The sequence below is a fragment of the Prinia subflava genome, chromosome 25 (assembly GCF_021018805.1).
Source record: "Prinia subflava isolate CZ2003 ecotype Zambia chromosome 25, Cam_Psub_1.2, whole genome shotgun sequence".
Taxonomy (NCBI): domain Eukaryota; kingdom Metazoa; phylum Chordata; class Aves; order Passeriformes; family Cisticolidae; genus Prinia; species Prinia subflava.
In genome coordinates this window covers 1,513,258-1,539,315 of record NC_086271.1, presented here as the reverse complement: position 1 = coordinate 1,539,315, position 26,058 = coordinate 1,513,258, and the positions used below count along the sequence as shown (strand labels likewise).

General features: G+C 43.3%; 2 protein-coding genes across 10 annotated transcripts in view; one reads left to right on the top strand and one right to left on the bottom strand.

The window, feature by feature from the left end:
• CD247 (CD247 molecule) overlaps positions 1 to 12,760 on the top strand; it is a 57,781-nt gene extending 45,021 nt beyond the window's left edge. The window contains 2 exon segments of the mRNA XM_063419471.1: positions 423 to 464; positions 1,166 to 12,760. Of these exon segments, the coding sequence (XP_063275541.1) occupies positions 423 to 464; positions 1,166 to 1,231 (108 nt within the window). The 3' untranslated portion in view covers positions 1,232 to 12,760.
• Positions 5,357 to 26,058, bottom strand: part of POU2F1 (POU class 2 homeobox 1) — a 110,252-nt gene continuing 89,550 nt past the window's right edge. For 8 of the 9 annotated variants that reach the window (XM_063419462.1, XM_063419463.1, XM_063419465.1 and 5 more), the window contains 7 exons: positions 23,298 to 23,439; positions 21,058 to 21,203; positions 20,382 to 20,561; positions 17,446 to 17,551; positions 16,696 to 17,041; positions 15,829 to 15,917; positions 5,357 to 14,636 (listed from right to left, as the gene is read on the bottom strand). In XM_063419462.1, coding sequence (XP_063275532.1) covers positions 14,326 to 14,636; positions 15,829 to 15,917; positions 16,696 to 17,041; positions 17,446 to 17,551; positions 20,382 to 20,561; positions 21,058 to 21,203; positions 23,298 to 23,439 — 1,320 coding nt within the window. In that variant the 3' untranslated portion in view covers positions 5,357 to 14,325. The remainder of the gene's footprint in view (positions 14,637 to 15,828; positions 15,918 to 16,695; positions 17,042 to 17,445; positions 17,552 to 20,381; positions 20,562 to 21,057; positions 21,204 to 23,297; positions 23,440 to 26,058) is intronic. The other variant, XR_010083045.1, reaches the window with a different exon arrangement.

Sequence of the window (26,058 nt, the reverse complement as noted above, 5' to 3'; positions counted from 1 at the left end):
CCAAATATATGATCACTTAATAGGTTGCTGCAATTTTAACTGTATCAAGCACTACTCCTTTGACACATTTGTGATACAATCTATTACTAAATAATCAGTGTCTACAGAAATGCTGCCAAATCTCTATACATACAGTGAATCAAAGAAATAGCAACATTCTAACAGCATGACAGAAAAATATGTCAACGAACCAAACCAATTTGGTTTTATTTCCTATCCTCTCTATCTTCTCCTGAACAGCCCTTGCAGCGTGTCTGGGCTGGTCCAGACTTACCAGGTGCTTTCCTGTGCAGAGCAGAGTCCAGGCACAGCTGGTACATCCTGTACACCCTCAGCAGAGCATGGGGGAGCTCAGGGGCTTCTTTCTTTTTGCATAATCAGGAAAGCACCCATTAATCAATCTATGTTTCATTTTCCCAAAGCAGCAGAGGCGGCGAGGCAAAGGGAATGAAGGCCTCTACCAGGTAGGCACCACCTCCCAGAGCTGCTCCCCTCACTCCTGAGTGGTTGGATATGCAATGGCACTGTCAGGGAGGCACGGAGAAGTGAAAGGCAGCTGGAAGTTTGCCGAGCAGGCTCTAGGGGTCTCACTAACTCCTCACTCCTGGAAGGCCCAGCTGCCCCTGCTCTGGGGTCTGCACAGGGCACAGCTGCCTTACTGAGCAGGCTGTCAGGGAAAGGACTGGGCATCACTGGAAGGGCTGTCAGGGGAGGCTTCCCGGGCTTCAAAACCACCTGAGCTCCCACTGCTCACTGACTTACCCAGAGCTGCACCTGACTTTCCTTCCACATCAAAGAGGAGAAGTCTAGAGAACAAAGTTTATGATTTGATGTCTGTATCGATGCTTATTCTAGAATCTGTTAGCTCTTAACAATACACCACAAATAAAATGTACTCCAAAGATCTGGAGAACCAGTTAGGATGATTTGCTGTAGTCGTATTTTCATAACAATTATTAAAGATGTACTTTGCCTTCAGGTAAGTAATAGCTGTTTTCACCACACAAAGCTAAAGAATCACTCAGGAGTAAAAACTTCTGTAGGGGGAAAAAATCAGACTTAAGCTCCTGACCGAGCCCTGCCATCATGTTGTTACCAGTCAGCCAGGAAGAAGTAAGCACTCACACTCATCCCTCACCTGTTTTTCTGGTTTTCTCTTTTTCAGGGACTCAGTGCAGCAACCAAGGACACTTATGATGCTCTCCAAATGCAGCCTTTGCCCCCCCGCTAAGGGGGAGCCTCAGAGGGGATGGGCAGGAGTGAGAGATGCCCACCTGCTTTGGGGAGGAGAGGGGGGAAAGCCTTTTTCATCCAGCACAAGCACTGTGCGTTTTCTGTGTGCAAGAACCTCCGTGGGCTGGTGCCCACGAATCTGGACCCGGCCCTTTCCTTCTCCCTCTCCTCCTGAATCATGTAACTGCTTCTGCTGTTAGAATGTACATATCTGTAAAGTTGTTTCCAATTATAGTGGGTATTAGGCTGATATTTTTTTTTGTAAAGTTTGTGTTGTGGGACCAGACCACACCCTGTAACAAACACAGCTATTTCCACAGCTCCTCCTTGTCTTCCAGAGTATTAAGACATGGAATTATGGCTTTATTGCATTTAAACAATTTGCAAAGATAGGGCTGTATTTACTTCCTTTAGTATTTATCTTAAGACTATTTCACCCTTTTTGCTTTAAATTTGCCTTTAAAAAATTGCTTCAGTGGAGGGCAACTTTTTTTCTGTAATTATAAAGAGTGACATGATGTTACAGTAGTGAAGCAGAGAGGCTGAATGCCAACCTTCCAGTAGGAAGAAAATGAGCACCAACATTCCAAAAAGATCAAGCAATGGCACTGCCACTCATCCATAAATATGAGCCAGGTAAGCTGAGTGAGAGACTTCTTTGAAGGCAGAAAAACAAAGAAAACAAGGAGATGGGTTCCCCTGTTATCACTTCCAGACAACAACCTGTACAACAACCAACATAAACGCAGTTTCCAAAGCAGTCTCTCATAGGGCTGCCTCTAAAAGGTGCAGGTGTCATTCCAAAGAGGTGCCAGTTCACTAGTGTTGTGTGTTTTTGATGAATTAATAAGACAGTGTCACAGGCCCGTGTGTGTGTGTAGGGAGCAGCAGTGGGAACAGCACGAGCTCCTTACCTGAGGCATTCAGGCCAGCTGAACCCAGGGAAGCTGAGGGCAGGATTCCAACAGGAGCTCCTACACACATCCCAGAAGCTGGGATGGGCTGTTGGGAAATGCCCAAACCCAGGATCAAAGGGACACTCACCTCCTGCTGCTACAGCCTGAGTTTTGCCTGCGCCTTGCAAGGCTGCACAGTGAAGCCTGAAGGAATTCAGCAGGAGCAAATCCAGCCCAGCACAATCAGGGGTGCTGCACCTCGCCTCAGGAGCTGACCAGGCCATCTCTGCATTCCTCACAGAAGAAGGAGAGCTAAGGCTGAGCTGTGGGAACAAGAGCTGCTGCTCTGGGTGCTGCCCAGATGAGGTTATGTCTTCTTTCCAGGGACTGGGTGGGTTAGCAGCAGAAAAACTTGCTGAAATGGGTGCTATGCAAGTTCAAAGGTGGTTTTACTTCTTTAGCAGTAAAACTGTACCTGAAGTAGGTGCTTGTAGCTTTTAAGGAATATTTGCAATAAATTAAAGCAAAAAAAAAAGTAAACTGAGACATGTTAATGAATGTTTCTCACAAAAAAAATTTCCTAGATCCTTTACTGTTCACTGCAGTGACAAGAAAAATTGAGAGAAGTGGGTGATAACTGGGACAGCTGAGCTGAAAATTACAGTAAAGTTATGCTGCAAAGCACTCGATGCAAGAACAAAGAGTGCTGAAAACAGCTTTCTCTTTTTAAATCACCGCATCTGCAAGATGCAGAAATCACAGCGTTTGGCAGCATGAAATACCAACCACCAAACAATAGGAATGAAATTCTTTGGGAGGGAAAAAAGTCACCTTTATGCTCTTTATATATCAATGGATACCTTGATTTCCAAAAGCACCCAACGCTGGTTTTGGGGCCACTCACCGTGCGGTTGAGCTGAGTCTCCTCTTTGCCTTCATGAAGCGACTGAAGCTGTTTCTGCTTTTAGGAGAGGAGCTGATAAATACAGAATTAGAACAAAAGCTTCAAGCAGAGTGCATAAAACCCGGGCTCTCCTGCAGTTTGACAAGACAGAGGGCACCACAGATCAATCTTCTGGCCCAGTTTGATGCATGGAGGAAGGGGAATTACCTCCCTCCGACACATTTAAAAACTACAAACAAGGGCATACATGTTAAAACACTTGGAAAATGGTTTAATGATGTTTACAACAGAAATGAACTGTACAATTACAGTAAGTTTAATATATATAAAAAATTACAGCAGACAAATGCATCTACACAAAATCTACCTTTTCATTCTGATTTACTGTAATCTACACAATCTCTCAATGCCCACAGCTATCTGTAGGCAACCACTGGGAAAATAATAATAATAATATAATAATAATAATAAAGGACATCTTTAAAGAGACAGCATTTCGCCTTCCTCCTCACCCTTAGTGTGATCAGCAAGGTTTTGAAATGTGTGGGACTCTCACATTTCAGTCTCAAGAAAAGCTTGGGTTGCGTTTGGGTAGGGTACTCCCATAATGGCCCTTGATTTCAAGTGTTCTGCTGACCTCAAGTGTAAAAACGCAGCGTATGAGGAAGGGTAAGAGAAAAAAAAACCTCCCAGCCAGTGTAAGCAGGCAGTTGCACAGAGCAGTGAAACCATTAGGACCAAAAACTTGTCTTATTTAGAAAAAAAAAAACCAAAAAGGGACTGCCCAGACACTACAGACATTCACAAATCCTCATCTTTTGGAAAATTATGATCAGATTTAGAAGAAAAGGGCTTGGTTTTCCACTCCCAATTCTTCATACCAAGGGGTAGTTTTCAAACGAACATGTTAAATACTTTTCAAAAACAAAATTTAAGCTACTTCCTCTTTGGCCCACCCCTTAAAAACTATGAAAACCCCCTTTGCACTGAGAAAGAACCTCAGGTCAGTGGGGATAAAAAAAGAACATGCTGTCTCTTTAAAAAGAAAGAAAGAATCCCAGTTGGGAGCGGCCATCAGTGAAAATGCGATCCAAATTGGCGGTCTGGTGGAAATTCCTCACGGAATATTATGTACAGTTTAAAAACCCTTTGTAGTTGGTTTTTCTTTTATTATTATTTATGAACACCTAGGCAGTGAAAACTGTTATGTTAATACATACATAGACACACCCAAAACATACAAAAATACTATTATTTCAAACTACTAAGAATAGGACAAGTTCAGTTATCTCCATGCTATGACTTTAAGAGCATTACACTGAAACAAACAAGAATTTAAACGACAATTTTTTAATATCCCAGAAATATACCAAAATATACATCTAAGCTTTGGAATTACTGAGGTTAGACTAATGCAAGTGCTGGGTAATCGTACTTAATACACAAGTCTAAGGTTCTGCAGGAAAGAAATTATCTTTGGTATCTGCATCAGGCTAATAATATTAACATTTGGATTTTGCTTTGGGATAGAGCTTGTCTGACCCTAGAACCAAACACCCCCCAATCAACTGAGATTAAAAAGATCCATGTAAAAAGTTCCTCCATTTGCAATCCCCCCCCAAAAGTTAAAAAGTCACAGGCATCTACCTAGCATAAAAGGTTGAGAAATACAATGCATAGTTGCACAGTGGTGCTGCAAAAGTAAAAGAAATCTAGAAAAAAGGAACTAGAGGAGAAATGAAAAGCTGCTTCTTCTTCTTTCAGGGATTTCTCACGACAGGACAGCCTCTTCCAAGCAGTGAAGGGGGGGGAAGCTCAGAAGTGCACCTCAGCGTGTATTAATCAACATCACCCAGCCCCCAGAGGGTTAAAGCACCCAGCAGAGCAGCCAATCCTGCACCCAAGTCTTCAGCTCCTCAACCCACCTGCGAAGCCCCGGCCTCCCCTCCCAGCGCCTGCGCCCCAGATCTCACCCTGGAGCCGGGAGTTGCTGCCCAGGCCAGGCCGGCCTCACAGGTGGGCTTGGTGTTGAAGACGCCCTTTGTCTTTGGTTTGTTTGTTTGTTTTGAGTTTATACAATCATTAGGAAATCTTTGGTTTTGGCTGGAAATTTTAAAAGAACAAAACAAAACAAAGAAACCGCCCCCTCCCGACTTATAGCAGCCACCGTGACCTGACAAAGCTTCTCTTTCCCATGGGGGTAGGGGAACTACATTCAAATAAAGATGGACCGGGTTAAGGATGCAGCTTCTGGCCAGGTTGGGGAGTGGGGAAGGGATACAGGATTGTCAAATAATAAAGAAGAAAATTAAGTATTTGGAGATTTCTATTTTTTTTCCTTTTTTTTTTTTTTTTTTTTTCCTTTTTTGGTCATGTTAAAAAGTGAGTAGCACGTACACAGCACTGGGCTTGAGAGAGCCTCCAGGCCCTGGAGCTCAGCATGGCTCTGGGGTGGGAAAAGGCAGCGTGGGTGGCCCTTTTCCATGGAGAATGGAGGGGAGGGAGTGGATATTCACAGACTAATCAAGAGGACCCCTTGTAACCAAAGGAAATAAGATAAGATTGCAATTTGCCCTCACTTTGCAGTAGCTTTTAAGCAGCGACATTCAGAGGCGTTAGGGGGTCACTCCCCAGGTTGCAGGTCACGGGGTGCTATAGGCCAGAGTTCAGTGTTAATCAAAGGAGGGAGGGCAGACTTGGCAACTCTGTGGGGTTTGGAGAAAGTTAAAGCAAGTTACTCAGTTACGAGTTAGAAATGAGGTATACGACAGCTCCTGTACCTGTGGCGGATAACCACCCCACACCTACTCACACCTAGCCTTAGATACTACCACAGAGGAAGGAAATGGAACAACGGCACTGGCGGGGATGGAGGGGCTCCTGCCGGGCCCTCCGCACGGAGCACACGGGGCACACGGGGCCGGTGCTGCTCCAGCCCTCTGGGAGCCACCCCGGCAGTGCCTTCCCTTCCCCGCGCCGCAGGGAACTCGCGGGGAGTGGCCCTGAGCTCCGAGCCTTTCTCTTTGCTTTTTCCCCTCGGAGCACCAGGGTCACGGAGGCCGACACGTGGAGAGTGAATGGGGGAAGAACTAACGGGTTTGTCTCAACTGCCTTGTTCTCAGGACACTGTCACGGGTGCTCTTGTTCCTAAAGCGTTTCTCAAGGGTGTTGTGCGATCTCCACGAGTTGCCCCTTGGCATGCCATTCCCTAAGGTCTTGGGATTCCTACTGTGAAATAATTTCAGGGTTTTATAGCACCGCAACGTGCCGGCTTGGAACGCACACGAAGTTATGACATTCAGGGAACAGGGCTTCTGTGGCTGCTGCCACAGAGTCCAGCAAAGGCAGTGTGAATCCTGAAGTGGGGCCTACAACAGACAAGACAATTTTGGGAGGGAAGGGGAAGCTAACATGATAAATTAAGTATCTTACGGTATTATATAAAGCTCCGCCGGAGAATATTCCCCAGCAGACCGACACAGTTTTAAGACAGATCAGCGTTTTGGTCTGAGCTACTTGACAATGTCCTGTTTGGTAGAGAGATGAAATAAGGCAGAGGGGGTATGTTCCAGTTCTGGGGCTGAGCCTCAGCAGCACTCAGGAACGCCAAAGGGTATCGTCTTCCCTCGCCTCCCACAAGCTGTTTCATTTCCTTCCTCAGATTTGTTTTCCATAAAGCACACCTTGTTTTCCACTTCTTTTGTTCCAAGTGCTCTTTTCTTTGAGAAGTCATTTCTTCAATATCCCTATTACCTATCTATAAATCTAACTAGCTCTTTGAAAAGTCACACAATATTAATACCACTTTTACATAATGTCAGAACAACAATTCTATTAGTAAAGCTTTCAGTGAAGTTCTGCAACCCGATTGGTGTCCGGAGGAAGAATAGCTGGACATCCCGGTCTCCCCATTCCTCCCTCCCTTTCTTCACAAGAGCTCACCAAGTTCACTGATAAAACAGCTCAGCCCAATAGCACGATACATGAACATGTACAAGGCTACTTTGGGGAGCAAAGAAAGGAGTCTTCAAGGTCCCTCCCTTGAGAGAACGACCATATGCAAAAGCTGTTGAACAGACTCTGACCTTGGACTACACTGCTTCCACATTTGAAGGAAAGAAACAGTTTTCCCTGACTGTATCCCAACATCAGCCTAAGACCCGCAGCACTGGGCAAACCCCAGACACCGTTTGTCTTCACAGAGCCAAAGCAACTCCATGCAGAAAAGGTGGGAGTACCCGCAAGAGATGAGGTCCTCAGAGGAAGGGACACTGACCCAAAGCTCAAAAAACCCCCACCCAGCTTTTCCTCTTACCCGCTCTGAGAACAGCAGAGCTGACAACTTATCAGTGCCTTTGGTTCCCTACGAGGCCACCGGGAATTCTGCTCCCCAGTGGAGTCGAGCTCCTTTAGAAACCCAGCTCTCGCTCACCGCGCGCAGCCGGGGCCGGCCGGCGCTCACACGCACTCGCACGCACACCCACCCACGCACACCCTGCCCTCTTCCCCGCTCCAGCAGCCTCGGGGAAACGGGATGGGAGCCTCAGAGCCCACTCGGAGCTGGCTGCAGCACCCTCCCAAGGCAAGAACCACTCGCTCTTCTGCTACTCCCACCACTACACCGAGACCTCGGCCAGGGGAACGACCTGGTCCCTCACCAACGTCACCTCAAAGCTCCTCTCCCACAACCGTCTCACAGTATTTCAACCCTTTCAGGCAGACCAGCCAGGCGTTAGGAGTAGGTTAGCTTTCACCTCTCTCAGTTTGGTTTTTTCTTTCATAGTTTTTGGTCTAGACAGGATTAGCATTGCTATTAGAAAAGGAAGTGTTTAAAAAGTTTTCCACCTATTATCAAGCACTACAAGCCCTACATTCAGTAACAAGACAAGGGGGATAAAAGGAACCTGTTTCACTTTTGCTCTCCCAGATAGATTAAGATGCGACAACCATTCTTGTCCCTCCCTGGAGTTAAACACAGCAGACCCAGTTCAGCTCTGGAGCAACTCAACTCAGCTGAAACGGATTTACAGCCCCGAGGTCGATCCCAGCCCAGAACAGCCATCTCTCCCCCGAGCCTCCCCGATATTTGTTGCCTCATCTCCAGATCCCAGCGAGGGGCAAGGAAAGGCCAAGAGGGAGGGAAGTGTGCGCACACTCGAGAGGACCCTGAACAGCAACCCCATCAGTAACCTGCATGCCACCACGTGCTGTGCTGCAGATTAGACCACAGATAAACCAACCAAACAACAATCCCGAACCCAGGAGCGACAAAATGTTTCCTTTGGCAAGACAGATACAAGGAAAAAAATTTATGAGCAAACATTTTCCTTCTAACACAGTCAAACCCCCTTCTCTCCCCCCAACATCCACCCACCCCCACCCGACCCTATAAAGTTGTAACCTATAAACAGGATCTCAAATACATACAGCATAATCATGTTTATCAATCATAATAAACCATCAGTTCAACTAAACTCTACAGCTAGAATTATCTCCACTATTTATAAAGTTTGCTTTTCTCTTCTGATTTTTTCAGTTTAAAACCAGTTCTGCGACAATGCTAAGCTATGCTGAGGTATTTTATGAAGGTGCCAGAAGCCAGCTGCTACCCACAAGTATTGTTCTCAGAGCTGTATGGTGCTACCTTTCGCTCGGGGAAGATGGGGAAGGAGCGAGGAGGGAAAGAGGCAAAGGCAGAGGGATGGAGACAGGGAGGGAGAAAGGGGGCCCAGATTATTCCAGTTATGGACGGTTCTTAGCAGGGCATCACTGATGGACCTAAGACAGCCCCAAGACAAAGCTCAGTAGGTGCTTCATGTTTAGGAATTTGGTCAGAAAAGAAGTACCTGATACGTTCTACATGCCAACCTTATTTGTCTACTCGAGTAAAAGATGTCTTTTCTCCCACAGTTAAACTGTTTGTAATTTCAGTGCAATCTCCCTAACGCTCTCCAAAAAGCGTCCCAACAGGGGTAAAAATTCAGAGCATGTCCCCACTTGGAGAAACCTGGGAGAAGTGGCAGACAGATCAAATGCAGATAGATCAGCTGAAAAAATCAAGGTTTTTTCCATGCATTACTGTGTCCATTTGTGAAGATACGCAAATAGAGGAATTGCTTTTCATTGTTCCAAAAGCACTGAAACTACTTGCACTGACACAGCTGGAACCAGGTACCACTCACACCGTGGAGACAAAGATATGAGCATCTTAAGAAACTGTGAGCCAACAACTCTTTGACAAAATCTCCCCTGTCAAGTATCTTTAAAGTATTTTAGGGGATCTCCTCTGGAAAGAAGAGAGAAACTCACAAGCAGCTACAAGAGATTCAGTGAATGAGAAGGGCAGAACTTGTGCAAGGTAGGTATCTTGAATTCTATATTGCTATAGTACTTTGGGAGGGAGAGGGCATATGTACAGCTTGCAAAAATAGAAAGGGATTTGAGTTGGCTGTGCGAGAGCTGACAACCATAAGATGCAGTGGGGGGTAGCAGGCCAGCTTATTCCTTTGGTAATACTCCACCCTAGGCAATATCCAACAGGGACAGACAGACCCTGCTGGGGTACAGGGTGTGGAGAAACAGCAGTTAACCTCTTCAGGCAGAACAGGAACAGGGAATAGTGACTCTTCATAAAGTTAATGTGGCAGTAAAAACATCTATGTTTTAAACTTCCAGTTTAAAACCAAGTATCATTGAAAATTTGGACCATGCATTATTTTATCCATCCTAAAACACCTGTCTCTAAGATCCTTTTGTATCTTTATATATTTCTTTATCTAAGAAAATAGGAATTGATATTTAAGGTAAATTAGATGTTGCTTTGGTTTAGTATCTGTGGTATGGCTCCAGCTGTAATGGTTGTGCTGCTCTATTTGCAACAACAACAAAAAAAGAGGGAATTCCTGTTTTAAGGAATTTTGCTTCATAAGAGTGTGCAGAGAGTTAAGGAATTAACTCCCCTGTGTCCTTCACTAACTCAACTGCAGAAATGTGTCAAAGCACCCCGTGTTGAGGCTTACAGAGGTGGCAAGTGAACAGTGGGTCATAGGTTCAAGAGATGTCTACATCCACAGTACCCCCACAGTGAATGATAAAAATGTACTTCAACTAACACATTGTACAGTAACTCAGAAACAAAATAAATGCTCTGTAGGAAATGTAAGCAGATGTTACGATTGTAAGCAGCCACACCCATGTGTACTTTCTTTGGGCTGTTGGTGAATCCTTCCACAGTGACTGTCGAGACCAAGTGTGCTAAAGTCAAAATGTGCTAAAGCAAAACAGGTTTTTCTTAAGATCAGAAAAAAATGTCATCAACAAGCTACAAGAGCAACACCTGAAGCCGTTCTCTAAATTATTTTTGATCTTTTGGGCATATCTGTGTTTGTGTCCCTGGAAATCTCTTGCTTTTTGAGCTATCCCTGTCTGCAGGGAGAGTTTTTCACCTTCTCTTTTCTTGCCTGGGTACTGTGACATGCTTGCAACTATGAAAAGCAACCCTCTCACCTTTAAATACAGAGACATGGAACTCTGAAAAAGAGATGCTATTATCCTTTTCCAACACACCATCAAACTCCTTGTGATCATATTTACTGGGTCTGTACACAACTGTTATTTCTTTTCAGATGCATCAATTTCTGCTGCCAGCATGATGATGATTTAAAAAGGAAACTTCTCCTAAATTCTGGTACGTGATCTCCCATTCTTTCATTCTGTGAAGGAGCACATGTGCTCTAACTTGGCAGACGTACACCCACTGCCAGTCTGATTTCTGTGTTTCACCTAAACACTGGAGGTAGCCAGCATCCATGAGGAAAAACACCCATAGGGATGAAAAGTAGGCTTCAGGAACAACAGTCAGTCAGTCACAGGGATGTTTTAGGGGACAATGAATCAGAGCACACTGGCAATGGATGCCACGGGATATGTGCTGTTTGGGTATTATGTCAGCTTCTGCAAACAAAACCAAGGGGTTTTGGATATGTGGCTACTCTGAGTTTCCAGTTTCTCTCAGGAAAAGACTCGCTAAGAAATTCCCTGGAATCTGGGCCCCAGACAGGGTGATGGGGTAGAGAAGAGGAGGGTAAAGGGGTATAAGGTGCTCACACCAAAGCCATGTGACCAATGCAAAGGTAGTCAGGAAAAAAAGCAGATTTTTATAATAAATAAACCATCCAAGCTGCATTAGTGTTCCAGATATGTACTCAACAAGACCCTCTCCCAACCACAAACCAGCAAGAATGGGACATGAAAACTCATTCAGACAGCTAATGGCACAGTCTCCTGGAACTGTGGAGAGAGGATTTTCCACTGATTTAAGGCCCACCTTTCTTTGTGTTTCCTAGATATCTGCAAGGACCCCCCACCCCACCACAAAACCCCTGGGGGGAGGGGATCCATCGGAGACAAGCCCGGTGGCCTCCCCTCCTCCAACAAAAAAAGCTTCCTGATAAATTGTACTTTTGCACTGGCGTGAAAGTAAGCAGGGACTTTCAGAGTCAGGAACAAACGCTACAGCTGCGGTTTTCCCCATCCTCTTACTTCACTCAAAACAAGTCCAAGGACTTGCATTCCTTTGGTAGAAACTACAGACCGTGCTGCGGCCTCCAGACCGGCACAGTGGGTATCAGCATCTTCTCTTCCACTTCTTCCCTACCTCCCTGAAGCTCACCCAGCTGTACCTGTTGCTGCTCTGGAGCTTTTGCTGTGGGCCATTGCCATTTTTGCAGTATTATTCATAGCCCTAAAAGTCTCCTGCACAGCCCGAAGATACAGAGACACATCAAAAATACTGAGATTCATCCATACTGGGGGGATAAAGGTGGGACCTCTCGGATTAACAATCCTCTGACACTGCCATTCTATTTACACATCAAATAAAAGAAAACAAATCAAAATCAAGTTAAGAGTCTGCCCCAAGGATAACACAAATTACCAACCAACCAACCAAAAAAAAAGATTAAAAAACAAGCAGCAACTTTTATATAAAATTAATAAAAACAAAAGACAAATGAAAAAGAAATTGTCAGTAGCATCTATCGCCTCTCTGCATCTGAACTGCACTTACACAAACTAGTCCATTAGTACAGCAGCTTGCTAGAAATTGACTTTGGTTCAAGCTTAGTTTTAAAAAAATAAAACATAAAAAAATCAAAAACACATAAGAAACGGTGGACGGACATTTGTTAGTTTCCCTGCTTGCAGTTCACTAGTTTTGAAGTTTCAGGGGTAATTGGTTTAAATATCAGTAAAACAGGAAGGTGGAGAGTTAGAGATGAACAGAGCAAAACCATGGTGGTGGGGGGAGAGATAAGGGGTTCTGCCACTTGAGTGCAAACACAAATTCCCACATGCTCAGGCCACAAACCAAAGCATGTGTAGAGCTTAAAGTTGCTGCCTTCCGGATCTTGGATGAGAAGCTCCAGGATCCCCCTGAATCATCAACAAAATGAACATAGCTGCATTAACTCATTATTTTAGGACACTCCGGTGACAAAAGAAAACGGGGTGGGTGGGAAAGGGACTCTTCTAATACCCTCACTAGCTAAAAGTAATTTAGTTTTATACACATGGCAGAAACCTTTAAATCCATCAGGAATGGAAAGTTCAACGTGAACTGCATTGCAGTGATCCAGTCTTCTCTCTTTAAAAATCTTTTTTTTTTTTTTTTTGGTTCGGATACTAGCTTGTATATTTAAGAATATACGGATCTAACTTCTGTACAGTTCATTACTCCTTCCTCATCCACAAAAATCTCCTGTGCTCTACGGATCAGAATCAACCTTAAGAAGAAAAGTTCCAGTGCCAGGCCAGAGGCGCCAGCTGCCGCCCTCACCCCGTGAGCAGCCCGGAGCCCACACGAGATCAGGGGTGTGCAAAGCCCCAGGGTGGCTCTGTTGTATTGGCATTAACCATGGCACCTTCTGTTCCCACATTCCTGGCTTCTGCTCTTTGCAGCCAGAAGCACTTTTTTTTTTTACTAGGAAGTTCTTCTAAATAGTGTTGGAAGCATCAGAAAAGGAATATTGCTATGAATGGGGAGGATGTGACCTTCTGAAATCCAGTACCCACTCACCTAGAAGGTATCTAGGACTGTAAATTCTGCTTTATCTGCTGCCAATTAGCCTGGGTCGTGATGTCTTTTAAATATTTGTGTGTGCTCTTGCACAGCAAAACGAAATCAGTGGAACAGAAGAGCCATTAGTATTGTCACACCATCCACAGTTGGGAGGTCACATCCCGCTCTCTGAAGTAAAAGGAACCGAGCACACGAAATTAAGAGCAGAATTTGGCCATTTTGAGTAAATATTTGAGAGAATATTTGGTTTGGAGCTAATTCTTACCTCTGCTTAAAAAGCAGAGACCAGCCTGGAAGTTTGCACACAATGATGATCTCTGCTGCTGCACTGAGCTTCCTGCACAAATGATGAACAAATTCTTCTGACCCCTACAAGTAGGCATTAGACAAATCCAAGGATGAGGAAACTGTTCAGAACATTTCCAGAAGATTAGGACAGAAAGTCTATTTGTGCTCCATTCTTCCTCTCCACCCCCCCGCCCTCCCCCCATGGTGTGGGAGCTCGCTGAAAATAATCCAGGAGCAAGAGACAAACGCGTCCAAACTATATATATAAAAATAATAATAATAATAATCATAATAATAATAATAGAGATACACCAGTAATACAGGCCTGCCTAAATTGTACCAGTTAAGAAAGGAACCCCCAACATGATTGATACGATTATAAACACCTTGTATGACATAATGGCCTGTACAACAGACCTATAAAATGATAATTAAAAAAGAAAGATATTTAGACCAAAAAAACCAAGAAATCCCCTTCCTATGTTTGAACTGATAACCCACCTTAACTTGTCATTGTGACTGCTGGAAATGATAAGTAGTCCTTTCACTTTTTTTGTGTTTTTGTGGTTTTTAGTTTTTTTGTGGTTTTTTTTTTTTTTTTTTACATTTTTGGTTAGAAAGTTCTCCGATCCATGAAGCGATCCTGAAAAGACAGTGTTTATTATAAAATTAGGCAAATGTCTGTCCCAGCTTTAAATCCTTCCTGTTTTGCTTTTGTTTTTGTTTTGTTTTTTTTGTTTTGTTTTTTTTCTCCTTTTTTTTTTTGTGTGTTTTTTAAATATTTTTCCTTCTCTCTCTCTCTCTCTCTCTCTCGTCCCCAGCAACGCGGTGAGAGGATGCCCACGGCATTGTCAGTTCGTGCCCCGGGCCGGCAGCCGATCCCAGCGCACAGTGACCCAGGCTGCTGCAGCACAGCCCGGCCCGGCTCACTGTGCCTTGGAGGCAGTGGTGGTGGTGGAGGTGGCCCCGCTGGCAGAGGCCACCGTGAGGAGAGAGTTCTGGATGGACTCGGCTGAGGTGGAGGTGGCGTGAAGGCTGGCGACTGGTCCAGAGGCCCCTGCGGAGGCTGCAGCTGCAGAGACCAAGCTAACTGGGTTGCTGGTGAGCAGAGAAAGGTTCTGAGGGTTCAGGAACAGAGGGGCAGTGACGATGTTAGGGGTACCTCCAGCATTGGCAAACACCAAGTTTCCAGTTGCATCCAGTGATGTTATTGGAAGAGAGCCACCGGATGCAAGAGCTAAAAAAAGGGAAAGTTGAGCAGGGAGGAGGTAAGATTAGCAGTAAGCAACAATGCAAAAAAAAAGCAAGAGGTCTCTGCATTTGCCTTTCTCTGATGTGTGTGCCCTCTAATTCACCGAGAGCAGTTCTCTCATCATAGGCTGTTATTTTGCAAAATAACCATCGGACAAGATCTTGCAGATACTAAAACGCGTCTTTCATTTGCTGCTGAACTAATCCCACTGTGCCTTTCTTCAGCTCATTTGGCACAATACTGGTGTCTGTTTCCTGCCACAGAGAGCCTGTACACCCAGGCAACTTGCACTGGGAAGGGTTGAGATGAGGGTTCGTGTGAAATGACAGCTATCACAAGATGGAGAAGGTCATGTAACCTTGAGCGTAACATTTTAAATGTTGACATATAACCAACCACTGTTACAACTGACTCTCAGGGGTTCAGTCTGCCTTAGATTATGATCTCCTAAATTTATCTGTGACACTTTATGAAATGGTTCTTTCTTGCAACCTAGAAACAAGATTTGTTCAGCTAGTTTATATTTTATAATATTTGAACACACAGGTTACCTAGCTCTTTAAACACTTGTACCGCCCAGTTTTTACAGGTGGCAAACGATGAACTCAGAACGACACTTGCTGAAGCCAGGGGTAACTTCTGGCTTTGTGCTCCTTCCAAAACAAATAAATATTTACTCCTCTGAATGTGAACTTATGTATTTCCAGTTCTACCTAAGGATTTGAGGAGGCAGGATGTTTGTTGTACATTCTTTTCAAATACATATGAAGACAAGAATTCAGGAACAAGACTTGCTCAGAACTGCCCTCCCAAGAGACCTAAATGGTGCAAGTCTGCTCAGGCAAACTATAGAAGAGCTATAAAAAGTAAATCTCTAACCTGATAGAGATACAGGACAATGAGGAAAGGGCAACAAAATAAATTCCAGATTACATTCAGTATCTTAAATGCCTCCTTTATATCACTGTAAGATCATACACAGCTCTGATTCCCTATTTGAAGTTGTACCTGCTCTTATCTCTGTGATCCACAAAATATTTGCATTTAATTTTGTAAAACCTTTACTCCTACACTGTTCATGCCCAGTGCTGAGGAGTCAGTGTTCTCTGGTAGACAAAACCAGAGGGCATCAACTGGAGTTGTGTGACAGAGATGCATGAAAAGGAACACTACTGACCTTGAATAGTTGCCAGTGTACTGTTGCTCATCAGGGCCGGGCTGAGAGCACCACCTAATGTCCCTGGATTGAGACTGAGTAAGGCACCTCTGCAGCAAGCAAGATCATGGAAGAAGTGGAAAAGAGAAAGAGTGTTACTTTTAAGAAAAGGTTGTCACTGTTCAAAAGTACACCATCATATTTTTAAAAAAGGGGGAAGGGTAGGGAGAGGGCAAGGAGGAAGGAAAGACCAGAGATTAAGGGCTATTTTGGGATTATTTTACTTTTAACTCCATGAGGGGTTCATGACATGCCTGAAGTACAAGCACTGTAAATATATGACTTGCATTGATCGTTGGTGTAAGATATTCTTGTAAAGCATTTTGTGAAACCTGTTAATTGTTACACAACTATCATCCTCTCCCAAATGCAGATAAGAAATATGTAAAACAAGAGGAATCAAAGAAACATCTCTCTGAGCAACATTCCTGAAACTGCAGCTTCAACAATACATCATCTTGCATCTTTGAGAACTTCTTGCTCACGATGGAGAAATGCATACAGAGGTGTGAAATGGGTCTAGGCTATCTCTCCATTTTTCAATTAATTGGACACATTCTGATTCAGTAGTAAGCTGCAGTTTTTAAGTCAAGCTCTGCAGTGGGATGAATGATTTATCAAGCAACAACATCACTGCAACACGGCTTTTTCACCTTTAAAATGAACACAGTAGTTGTGTACTGTGAGGAGAATGGTCAATTGCCATCCAAGAGTAAACCTTCAGAATCTGAGATAAATGACGGTGATACATAAAAGCAATTTATCCCAAGAATTCTCCTTCACTCTTCCGTCACCTCACCTAAAAGGGTGTGCAAAATTGACCCTTACCCAGCTGCAAACTGCGAGGATGCCATCAAGCCTGGGTTTAGTCCTGCTGCAGCAGCCATGGCAGCAAGACTTGCATTTGCAGGCAACTGTGCAGCTCCTTGTAAGGCGGCCGCTGCCGCCGTTTGCAACCCTGATGCCGTTACCATCACCTGGCTGGTCCCCAGAGGGGAGGACAAGGGGGTGGAGGTTGTCTGTGTTGTGCTGGTCTCACTGGCACTGGATGCCTCTGAAGTGGAGGCTGAGGCAGAAGGGGAAGGGCTCAGCGAGGGTGATGTCACTGCTGAAGAAGCTGGAGGTGCTGTTGAAATCACTGTTGCCGTGTTGTTGGAGGTGGTTTCTGTTGTGCCTGGAAGATTGGTCCTGGTCAGATCAGTACAAAACAGAGACCAGACACCAGAAACTCCTGCCCACCCGATCTCAGCTGCATGTCCAGCTGAAAGGGGCACAAACACACATTTCTATAGCACCAAGAGGCATCAAGAGTTCAAATGAAAAAATGAAAGGACACTTCCCAATGGGAGGCTGAGGAGCTCTAGCAGCCAGCAAGGAAATACAGTTATATTTTGTTTCAACACCACCTGCGATTTTAATCCTGGAAAAGTCAACTCAGTGGTCAAAAAACTGAAGCCTCCTAGTGCAGCAACAAGGAACAATGATAAGAATGTCCTGGGATACCAGTGACCAATCGTGAATGACTATTTTAGGAATTCAAAAGGGGTTGACGTGGTGGCAGCAGAGATCAGCCCTTACCTGTGACTGACAGACTGGTGACAGCAGGACTGGCCAGAGGGAGCACGGGGTTGACAGTCAGGGTTGTAGCTGCACTGCTAGTCACAAGGCTTGGCGTGGTTGCCACCTGGAGGTCAAAAACAAATAAAACTGCTCAGCTGCTCAAAGACACAGTTACACACTAGACCTGGATTTCTTTCTTTCCCCCCTCACCTGAGGAAGTTATCAGGGAAAATGCTGCATATAAACTAATTTTTTGTAATTTGGTTACTTTATCATTCAATGAAACAACCATAGCATCTTCTCTAATTACCAGCAATATCTTTATTCCTAATAATTCAGTATTTGAAAGGAGATACACCCCTATCCACATTGTCTCAAGAGTGCAAGTTAGCCCTCTCCCTGCCACCCCACAAAGACAGCACCTTGTTTTAATAGAGAAACTCTTACAGAAAGAGTTACAAAATATATTATTTCTACTTTCATTTTTCTTGCTTAAACATCTTTTCAGTTCCAAATCTCTTTCTCTGATGAAACTATGTAAATGCCCCAGCATTAACAAAGGTATTTAAGGTAATGTGTTTATATGGAGAAGCAGAGTAACATTTCACTTTTATTCAACCAAACTCTAAGCTTTACTTTGATAAGTTTTCTTGTGCCAGAGGAAGAATCTCTGAATTTTAAAACATACAAATGGAGTTTTCAATTGTGGATGGTTTATTACAAGAAAGCTACAATAAACTGAAGACACTACAGATAAACACCAAAGATTTAAGGCTGGAGAAACTAGCTTATGAGGAAAAATGAAATATAAGGAAAGGACTTTCTATGGACAAGAAATGGTGTCCAACGGTAATATCTGAAGGCTGTTATACATCAATGAGAGAAATGAATCCTCTGGAATTGCCCAAGAGAACATAGCCAAGGATATAGGCTAAAAAATTCCTCCTTTCCACTCTCTTACCTTAAGTCTATTATCAGAGAAATATCTCTCATGCTACACATCCTCTTAGAGGGAGTCAAATGCTTCACGCATTTCAAACAAGACTGGGGCAACTGGGACAGATCTGAAAGCTTTCTGCCTATCTCAAATAGTGTATGAAATTAAGAGGAGCTGGAAACACAGTACACCTCCCACTAATGCAGCCCAGCCACTGCATCTGTCATCTGTCCAGCAAGCAGTTAAGGCCAAGGTCACAATCCCTATTTCAGGGCAGAGAATGACCTGGAATTAATACAGCTCACCCCCGTGGTTACGGTGAGTGACTCCAGCCAATGCAAAAGGAGGCTGCCCCCAAAAGGAGCCTTCCCCTCCAATCCTGCTGCAGAGCCCTCGCCCTTGCAGCCAGGCTGCAAGTCACACTGCTTAGATAACCACACTGAAAATTCATCACTGCTCCTCACATGGCTAATTTGCAGTCAAACTACCAAACTAAGCCCGAGCATCCTATGGACACAATCTCCAGAGCTGACACAAGGAATCAACAAAGCACACAGTCAGTGAAGGCTGGGGGCAGCGGGGCTGGAACATCCATTTGTGTAGCAGCACAGCCTTAAGAGAAGCTCAGAATGAGTGAAAACACTAGTGAAACTTCACTGATGAAAGGGAGACTGTGGTTAACACCTCAATTTGTTACATACAATGGCAGACTACAGCAACAGGAAAATTTCTGTAGGAAAGCTCCTTTGAGTTGCAGTTGAGGCAACTTGCACAGTTACTAAAACACACTACCATAAATCTCACTGTATTCTGCTTTGGTAGCAAGGCATGCAACCTTGCTTTGCAAATGGGGGAAGAAAAAAAAAAAAACCAACAAAAAAAATTCCCAAACCAACAACAATAATAAAAAAGACTAATTACACTTAAGACAGCCCTTCCCCTGAAACAAAAGGTTGCATGCACACACCCTGAGACAAGGATGAGGGGAGAGAATAACACGTCACCAAAATTAATGGTTTAATGAAGTACTGGAAGATATTAGCTACTACGGTGATGAGGGTGGAATAAATACTACAAAAGGACAGCTACAGGCTACATAAATTCCACCACATTCCTATTAGCATAGCTACTATGAAATCTAATAGCTACTGTTTCTATTTATGAGAACAGACCTCCATGGACATTGGTAGCAAAGGTGCTGAAGGAACCTTGATGCATGTGTTTTGTTACTCTTATTTTCATGAAGTTTGTGTTTACCTGAGGTAAATACAAGTGTGGGAAATTAATTACATGAGTATTAGCTAAACTGTTTTGTTCCATGTCTTTCTTTTATATAAATCATTTCTGACTAGAAGTAACAACACTAGTATCACTGGATTGGTGTGACTTAAGTCTCCAAATGATACAGAATCAAATGATAGGTAAGATTGGAAAAGACCACAGTGGGTCCTTTGGTCCAACCTCCCTGCAGGGTCAGTCCTAGAGCACATGGCACAGAACTGAGTCCAGATGGTTCTTGAGTATCTCCAATAAGGGAGACTCCACATTTTCTCTGAGAAACCTGCTCCAGTGCATGATACATTTTACTCCTGCTCATTTACTGACCAGAGCTGCTAAAATAAGAGGGGAGAGGGAGAGCTATTAAGCACTTTTAAAAAATTACTATTATTTTATTTTTAAAAAATTGGGTAAAAGAAGGAAAGCCCAGATATAAACTGGAGGTATTACCTGAAGTAAGTTCAAAGCAATAATGCCAAGTGCAAATTTGGTGGTCAGAGTATTTGTTCACGAGCTGACTAAATAAAACACCCTCATTGAAGGCCTGACTAGAGCCTGATTTGTAAGCGTTATCTCTCTTAGACAGTATCCAGGTGGAGCACTCAAAATGCCAGTAAAATACAAATATGTGAGAACAAGCCTGCTGTACCAAGAAGGTGCAGCCTGTATAGCTTCCACAGTGGGCACAGCAGAACTACCTCCACCAGTGATCTTTGCCAGCCCAGTTCTCAGCTCTTACCAGTGAGGTTGGACAAGGGAAAATTGCTTTGATGGGCGAGCTGCTGGTTCCCCCACTGCTGGGTGGGTTGATCCTTTTCTCCTTCTGGCGCCGGTTACAGAACCAAACGCGGATCACCTCCTTCTCCATGTTTAGCTGGTCAGCTATCATGGCGATCTCATCCGAGGTAGGCTTTTGGTTCTGGCAAAAGAAAATGGTACTTGAAAAGCTCTGAAATTACCTCCTGGAGTTTTGCATCATAGCTTCTTCTGCAGTAGGCAGAAATCTGAATTGGTGATTTAGATCCAGAATCTGGTCAGTGGTATAGTAGAGACAAACCACAGTAGGTGCTTCTGCCCTCCAGCTAAAAACCTCAAATTATGTGTGCTTAGACTACTGCCCCAGTTATCCATCCTCATGAAGATTAGTGTTTAAACCTGTGTCTGAGTGTCCTGGAATGCAAGATCACAAAGTCAGTGAACTGTAAGAACCAGTGAGTTTTTCTGAGGGGGTTTGTGTTTTGCTTTTAAAGTGAAGCAGATGTCGATGCATGTTTCTTAGCAAGGCTTTTGTATTCCCCTTGTTTAGCACTAGCAGTTGCCTAAATGGCACAGCAATGGGTTCCCTCTGACACATATGATTGTTAGTGGAGTTTCTCCAGTTCTTCACAGGCTGAGCACAGCACAGGACCACTGACCTCCAGGAAACTCTTCTCTAAGGCCACACGTATGTTGGTCTCTATGCTGGTGCGTTTCTTCCTCCTACGGTTCAAGCCTTCGATCCCTTGCCCTGGAGAATTCAGGGCACTTGGGCTGGAGAGAGTTGAATCAGATGAGAGGTTTTCTGAAAAAGAAGAAGATTAACACAAGTCAGGAGATTTCATCTGAAAGTGCAGTCTAATGCAAGTGTTCACCTGTGCAAGGTATCTTAAGACCTGCTCTGTATCTATTCCAAAGACATAGAGCTTTATGAAGATCACATGCATTAATCACTGTATTTACAAACTACAACATACACCTGAAACTAAAAAGCTAAGGTAAGGCCAGAGGATGCCCTCTGCTCCTGTATGCTACCATAGTATCCCTTTCATAATACCTACACAGAGTTTGTCTCCCATATCTCATTCTGTTCCCCACTCACTCACTGCAAGCCCCAGTTTAAAGGAAAAAGGAGTACTTGATATCCATGAGCCATAGCTGAAAGTCTCAGGCAGTTATGAAAAAATCTGAGCAGCCTGAAATTTCTTTTACCCACTCTACAAAACACTCAAGGAAGAGAAGTTCATAACCAGCTTCACAGTGTTCAGTCTCTTCTCTTAGGACATCTTAGCAGACACTCAGTGCTACCAAACACTCTGCACGGGGAGCAGCTCCCACTCCTTGACTCCACCAGGGCTCTTAACCCCTAATCCTGTCTTTCTGGCTTTACAGAGGAGCAAAGAGACAACATTTAACCCCACTTTGCAGCAGGAAGAACAATCTAACCAAAAGGCAAGAGTCAGCAGGGAATTTCAACAAAATGATCAATTGTGGCTGGACTTCCCTCATTGCACTGGGGTTTGTGGGTGTCAATGTTCACAATGCCCACAATTATTCTGATAGATTCAAATGGGCAAGTATTTTCTAGACTTTTTTAATAGTAATGGCACCTGTAAACATGTGGAAACCCTTTCTCAGTCTGAAAACTCCACTGAGAACCAGCTGAGTTCCATGGCAATAAATTCTGGAATCATCAGCGTGCTTTTCCTGCCTGCTTTTACCTAAAAGTAGAACAGTAGCCTCTAAAGTTGCCTGAATCTTTCTTCCAAGGATTTTCATGAAACTTAGTCAGAGCCAAAGACAATGGTTCGCCATTTGTAGGATGTGAAGAACCCTGACACTGTTCACAGTCCTTAATTTTACAGAGACAAACATTTCTTCAGGCCATAAGAAAAAAACAAAACCTCTGTGACACCCCTTGCAGCACTGGGATCCATCCAGTGTTGCTGGAAGGTTTGGGGACCGCTGTCCTGTGGACTTGAGCACTCAGTGTGGAGGTATTTATGTTTTCTATCACAGACCTAGAACACCTACTGATAACTCCTGTCAGCACAACAGAATGACACTTCCTTTTCTCGATGCAGGACAAATTTTCAACACTGCATGAAATTACTTTCAAAATTTCAGAGAATGCTGTAGGCGCCGGCATAGAGCTCTCCCCATTTTGGTAAAAACAGGAAGGCACACACCATCCCTGCCATCTGTTTAACATATCCATCAGTTTTATACTGTGTACAATTGCAACTTGGAAGAAAAAACTGGCTGACAGCACTCTCAAACACTTTCTATCCTAACACCTAGCACCACCACACAAGCTCCTTTTGCTGGTGGGAGATAAAAAGAAAGAACACTACCAACACTGGCATAGTGAATAACTTGTATCCCAGAAAAAAAATTAATATGGGAGGGAAAAAGCAAAACCTAACCCACAAAAACACGCTTCCTACAGGGAAGAAGATTTATCTGAACCCTTGGAGAGAGACAAAAGGAATGCATACAGGGGTATAGAAGGAGATGGATGCAATAAGCTCTGCCTACTGAAACAACAAATCATGCAACCCTCTCCCTACTACACATCTGAAAAAGAAAGCTGGAAGAGGATTAGAAGTTATATGCATTAACATACATGAAGGAGGAAAATCATGACACATATTGTACCTCATCCCATGCAATTGTTCAGCTGTCTAGAGAACACATTTCTGAAAGTTCATAGTAGAACTACTTTGGATGCATATAGGCACATGGAAAGGGAACCCTTTTTGGATATGGACCCTCATTTGTCCCCTGGGCAGCTACAAAGGCTGGTAGCTTCATAAAACCATAAGGGCACAAACGAAGCAGCTTTTCAGAACCCTATTGATTTTGGTAGGCTGGTGAAGAAACACACAGACTCATTCACCTGCATCATTGAGCCACTTTTCCAGAAGTGGCTTTAACTTGCACATGTTCTTAAAGCTGAGGTTCAAGGCTTCAAAGCGAGAGATGGTAGTTTGGCTGAAGTCATTTCCATAGAGTTTGCCCATAGCGAGCCCAACATCACCCTGGACAAAGAAAGAGAAAAAAGGGATTCACTGACATAGGCACTTCCAAAGCAAGGAATCCTGTCACATTCTGGTGTTCTCAGTGGCTCCACTGCTGCGTGGGATTTCAGTTTCGCAGAGGCTTTCTCAGCGCTACCAAGATTCAGGCTAAAGCAATAATCATAAAGAAATGTCAAACCTCAGTCAGTTTAACCGTGTAACTCTTTCCAGGAAATCCCTGATGCTTTGTCTTCTTAACATTATCACTGAGCAGCACATTCCACTGAATAGTAACTCGTAATTTTTTCTTAGTTCTTTAAAATAAGTAAAGGCCAAGTTCTCTTTAGGAGCAGGTTTAAGTTTTTCTGCATATTTCACGCCAAAGACGGAGAGTTCAAATATGCAGAAATGCAATGAATTTACATTCTCAAATTTGTAGAAAATACTCTAGAAAAGATGTCTGCACACGTACATCACATTTAAACAGATGCAGAAATATTCTCATCTGAACTGTTAGTATCTTCTGAGGCTCAAACAAAATTTCTCCCCAATAGATACAAATTTCAAAGCAGACAAGAAGTTGAACCATTTCAAATAATGATTAACTGCAGTCTTGACTATCATTACCCATCTGCCAGAAAGCTGTCCAGGAGATTTACAGGCAGATGATCATCTCTTCACATCTGTTATTGCTTTTTAAACTCAGTTTTAGCTAGCTATTCTGCTAGCAGACATTCTGCTTATCCTAATATTTATGTATAAATTATATAGCTATGTAGTATACACTTGGAAAGTGGTGTTTAAAAAATATCCAATCCATTCTTGATTGTGGCCATTAAAAACACCATAATATTTTCATGCTTTGTTTTAATGCTGGAAAGTCCTGCCCTTTGAAAAAAAAAAATTGCACTTGTCAAGTATACTATTTGGTCTAAAGTAGCTTTATTTAGATTATTTTTTTTTTTTTAGCACAAAGCAAAGTATGAGAAGTCTGGAAGAAGAGGCTGAAAAGCTGGAGCCCAGTTAGTGGAGTTTAATTGCGAATGGGTTAGTTGGATTGGGTATAAAGCTCACTTTTCTCTGAGTCAGCTCCAAAACCACAGCTGGGTGTGAGTACACTGACAGCATGCAGAGTGGCCACACACAAGCCAGGAAGAAAACAGCCTTCGAGAAGCTTAGCAAATTGTGCAGGTTGAGCAAAAAAACAATTTCCTTCCTAGAAGAGGACCAGAATAATTGGTTTGTGTGCCTTTCAATCAGAGGAAACACGTGGGAACTCACATTTATGCTTCTACTCATATGCCAGGATTCTGTGCATTTTAAAACTCATAAATCATTCCAAGAGGAGTAACGTGGATGCTCTTCTGGGTTTATGAAGAAGAAAACCTGGCTATGTAAACCATTTTAGAGATAAGTTGATTTATGTCTTGGCAGGAAAGAGTTATGAAATTTGCTCCAGTCCCCCAACTAAATTTAATTCTGGATTTATGTTGTTCTTACAAACATTTGCCATCTGATTTGAAATGAATAGTTAACCATTTCTTTGTCGATGCCAAAAGGTGGCAGCATTTCAGCTGCAAGCAAAGGAATTTACATATTGGGATTTTATATATTGGGATGGCCCACAGGTAGGATGGAACAGAGTATACAGGCACTGTATACACATCTTATCTACTCTGTAGGGTGACTGAAGCTCTGGTAATGAACTGAAACTGATTATAAAGAACATCACTGTTGTGTGTACTGGTCTGTTAAGAAGCTCAGATGATCTAGCAGAGGCAACACCTTTCACAGAATAAAAATAACATTGTCTAAAATGTTCACTCACGTCTCCTGAATCTGTGCTGAGCAATTAGTGCCAGGCCTGCAATGATGCTAAGGTGCAGCTTGCTCATTGTGTCCCTCTGTGTCAAACGTGGAGGTATTTTTAAGGGAAATAAACAAAGGGATTTAAATGCATCACCCACATTTCAGGGTGGGAGAAGAGGCAGAACTGCTGAAATTCAAAACCTGTTTTATTGTTCACACAACAGAATGCAGTAAATGATTAGTTTGCAATGCAAACTAAATCTTGCAATTATTTTTGAAAGGCAGGGGTGGCGTGAGTCTGAAAAAGCTTACAGTACTGCTGGAAATAAATTTCTTTTATCCTCTGAAAGACAGTCTATTTATCCAACTATAGGAAACCAAAGTAATCGGGGTCTCTAATTATCATCCAATTATGCAATTAGGTTGAAGTTATTAGAACAGCCTAATTACACACATACAAACTCAGAGTAGGATAGGAATGACCAAATGTAATTTTATCACATTCTCAAGATTCCCCTTTTTTAATCTGAAAAGCAAATACTGAAATGTAAGCCTGAGCAGTTGTGTTCATTTTTCCTCACCATGAAAATTCATAACAGGGTCAATAAAGAAAGGTTAACACATAACTTAAAAAGTCTGCTTGAGCCTTTATAATCATCTCACAGCAGGGCAGATTAAACATAATAATGAAAGATCTACACGAACCTCCTCTGTCAGGCTATAGGGAAGCTATTGTATTTTACCCTATTCTGTGCTGCTCTATTCGAGCTTTTGTGTGTGTCCATCACTTGTATTTCTGTGCCTCCCTCTAGTGGAAAGAAGGGAGGGAAG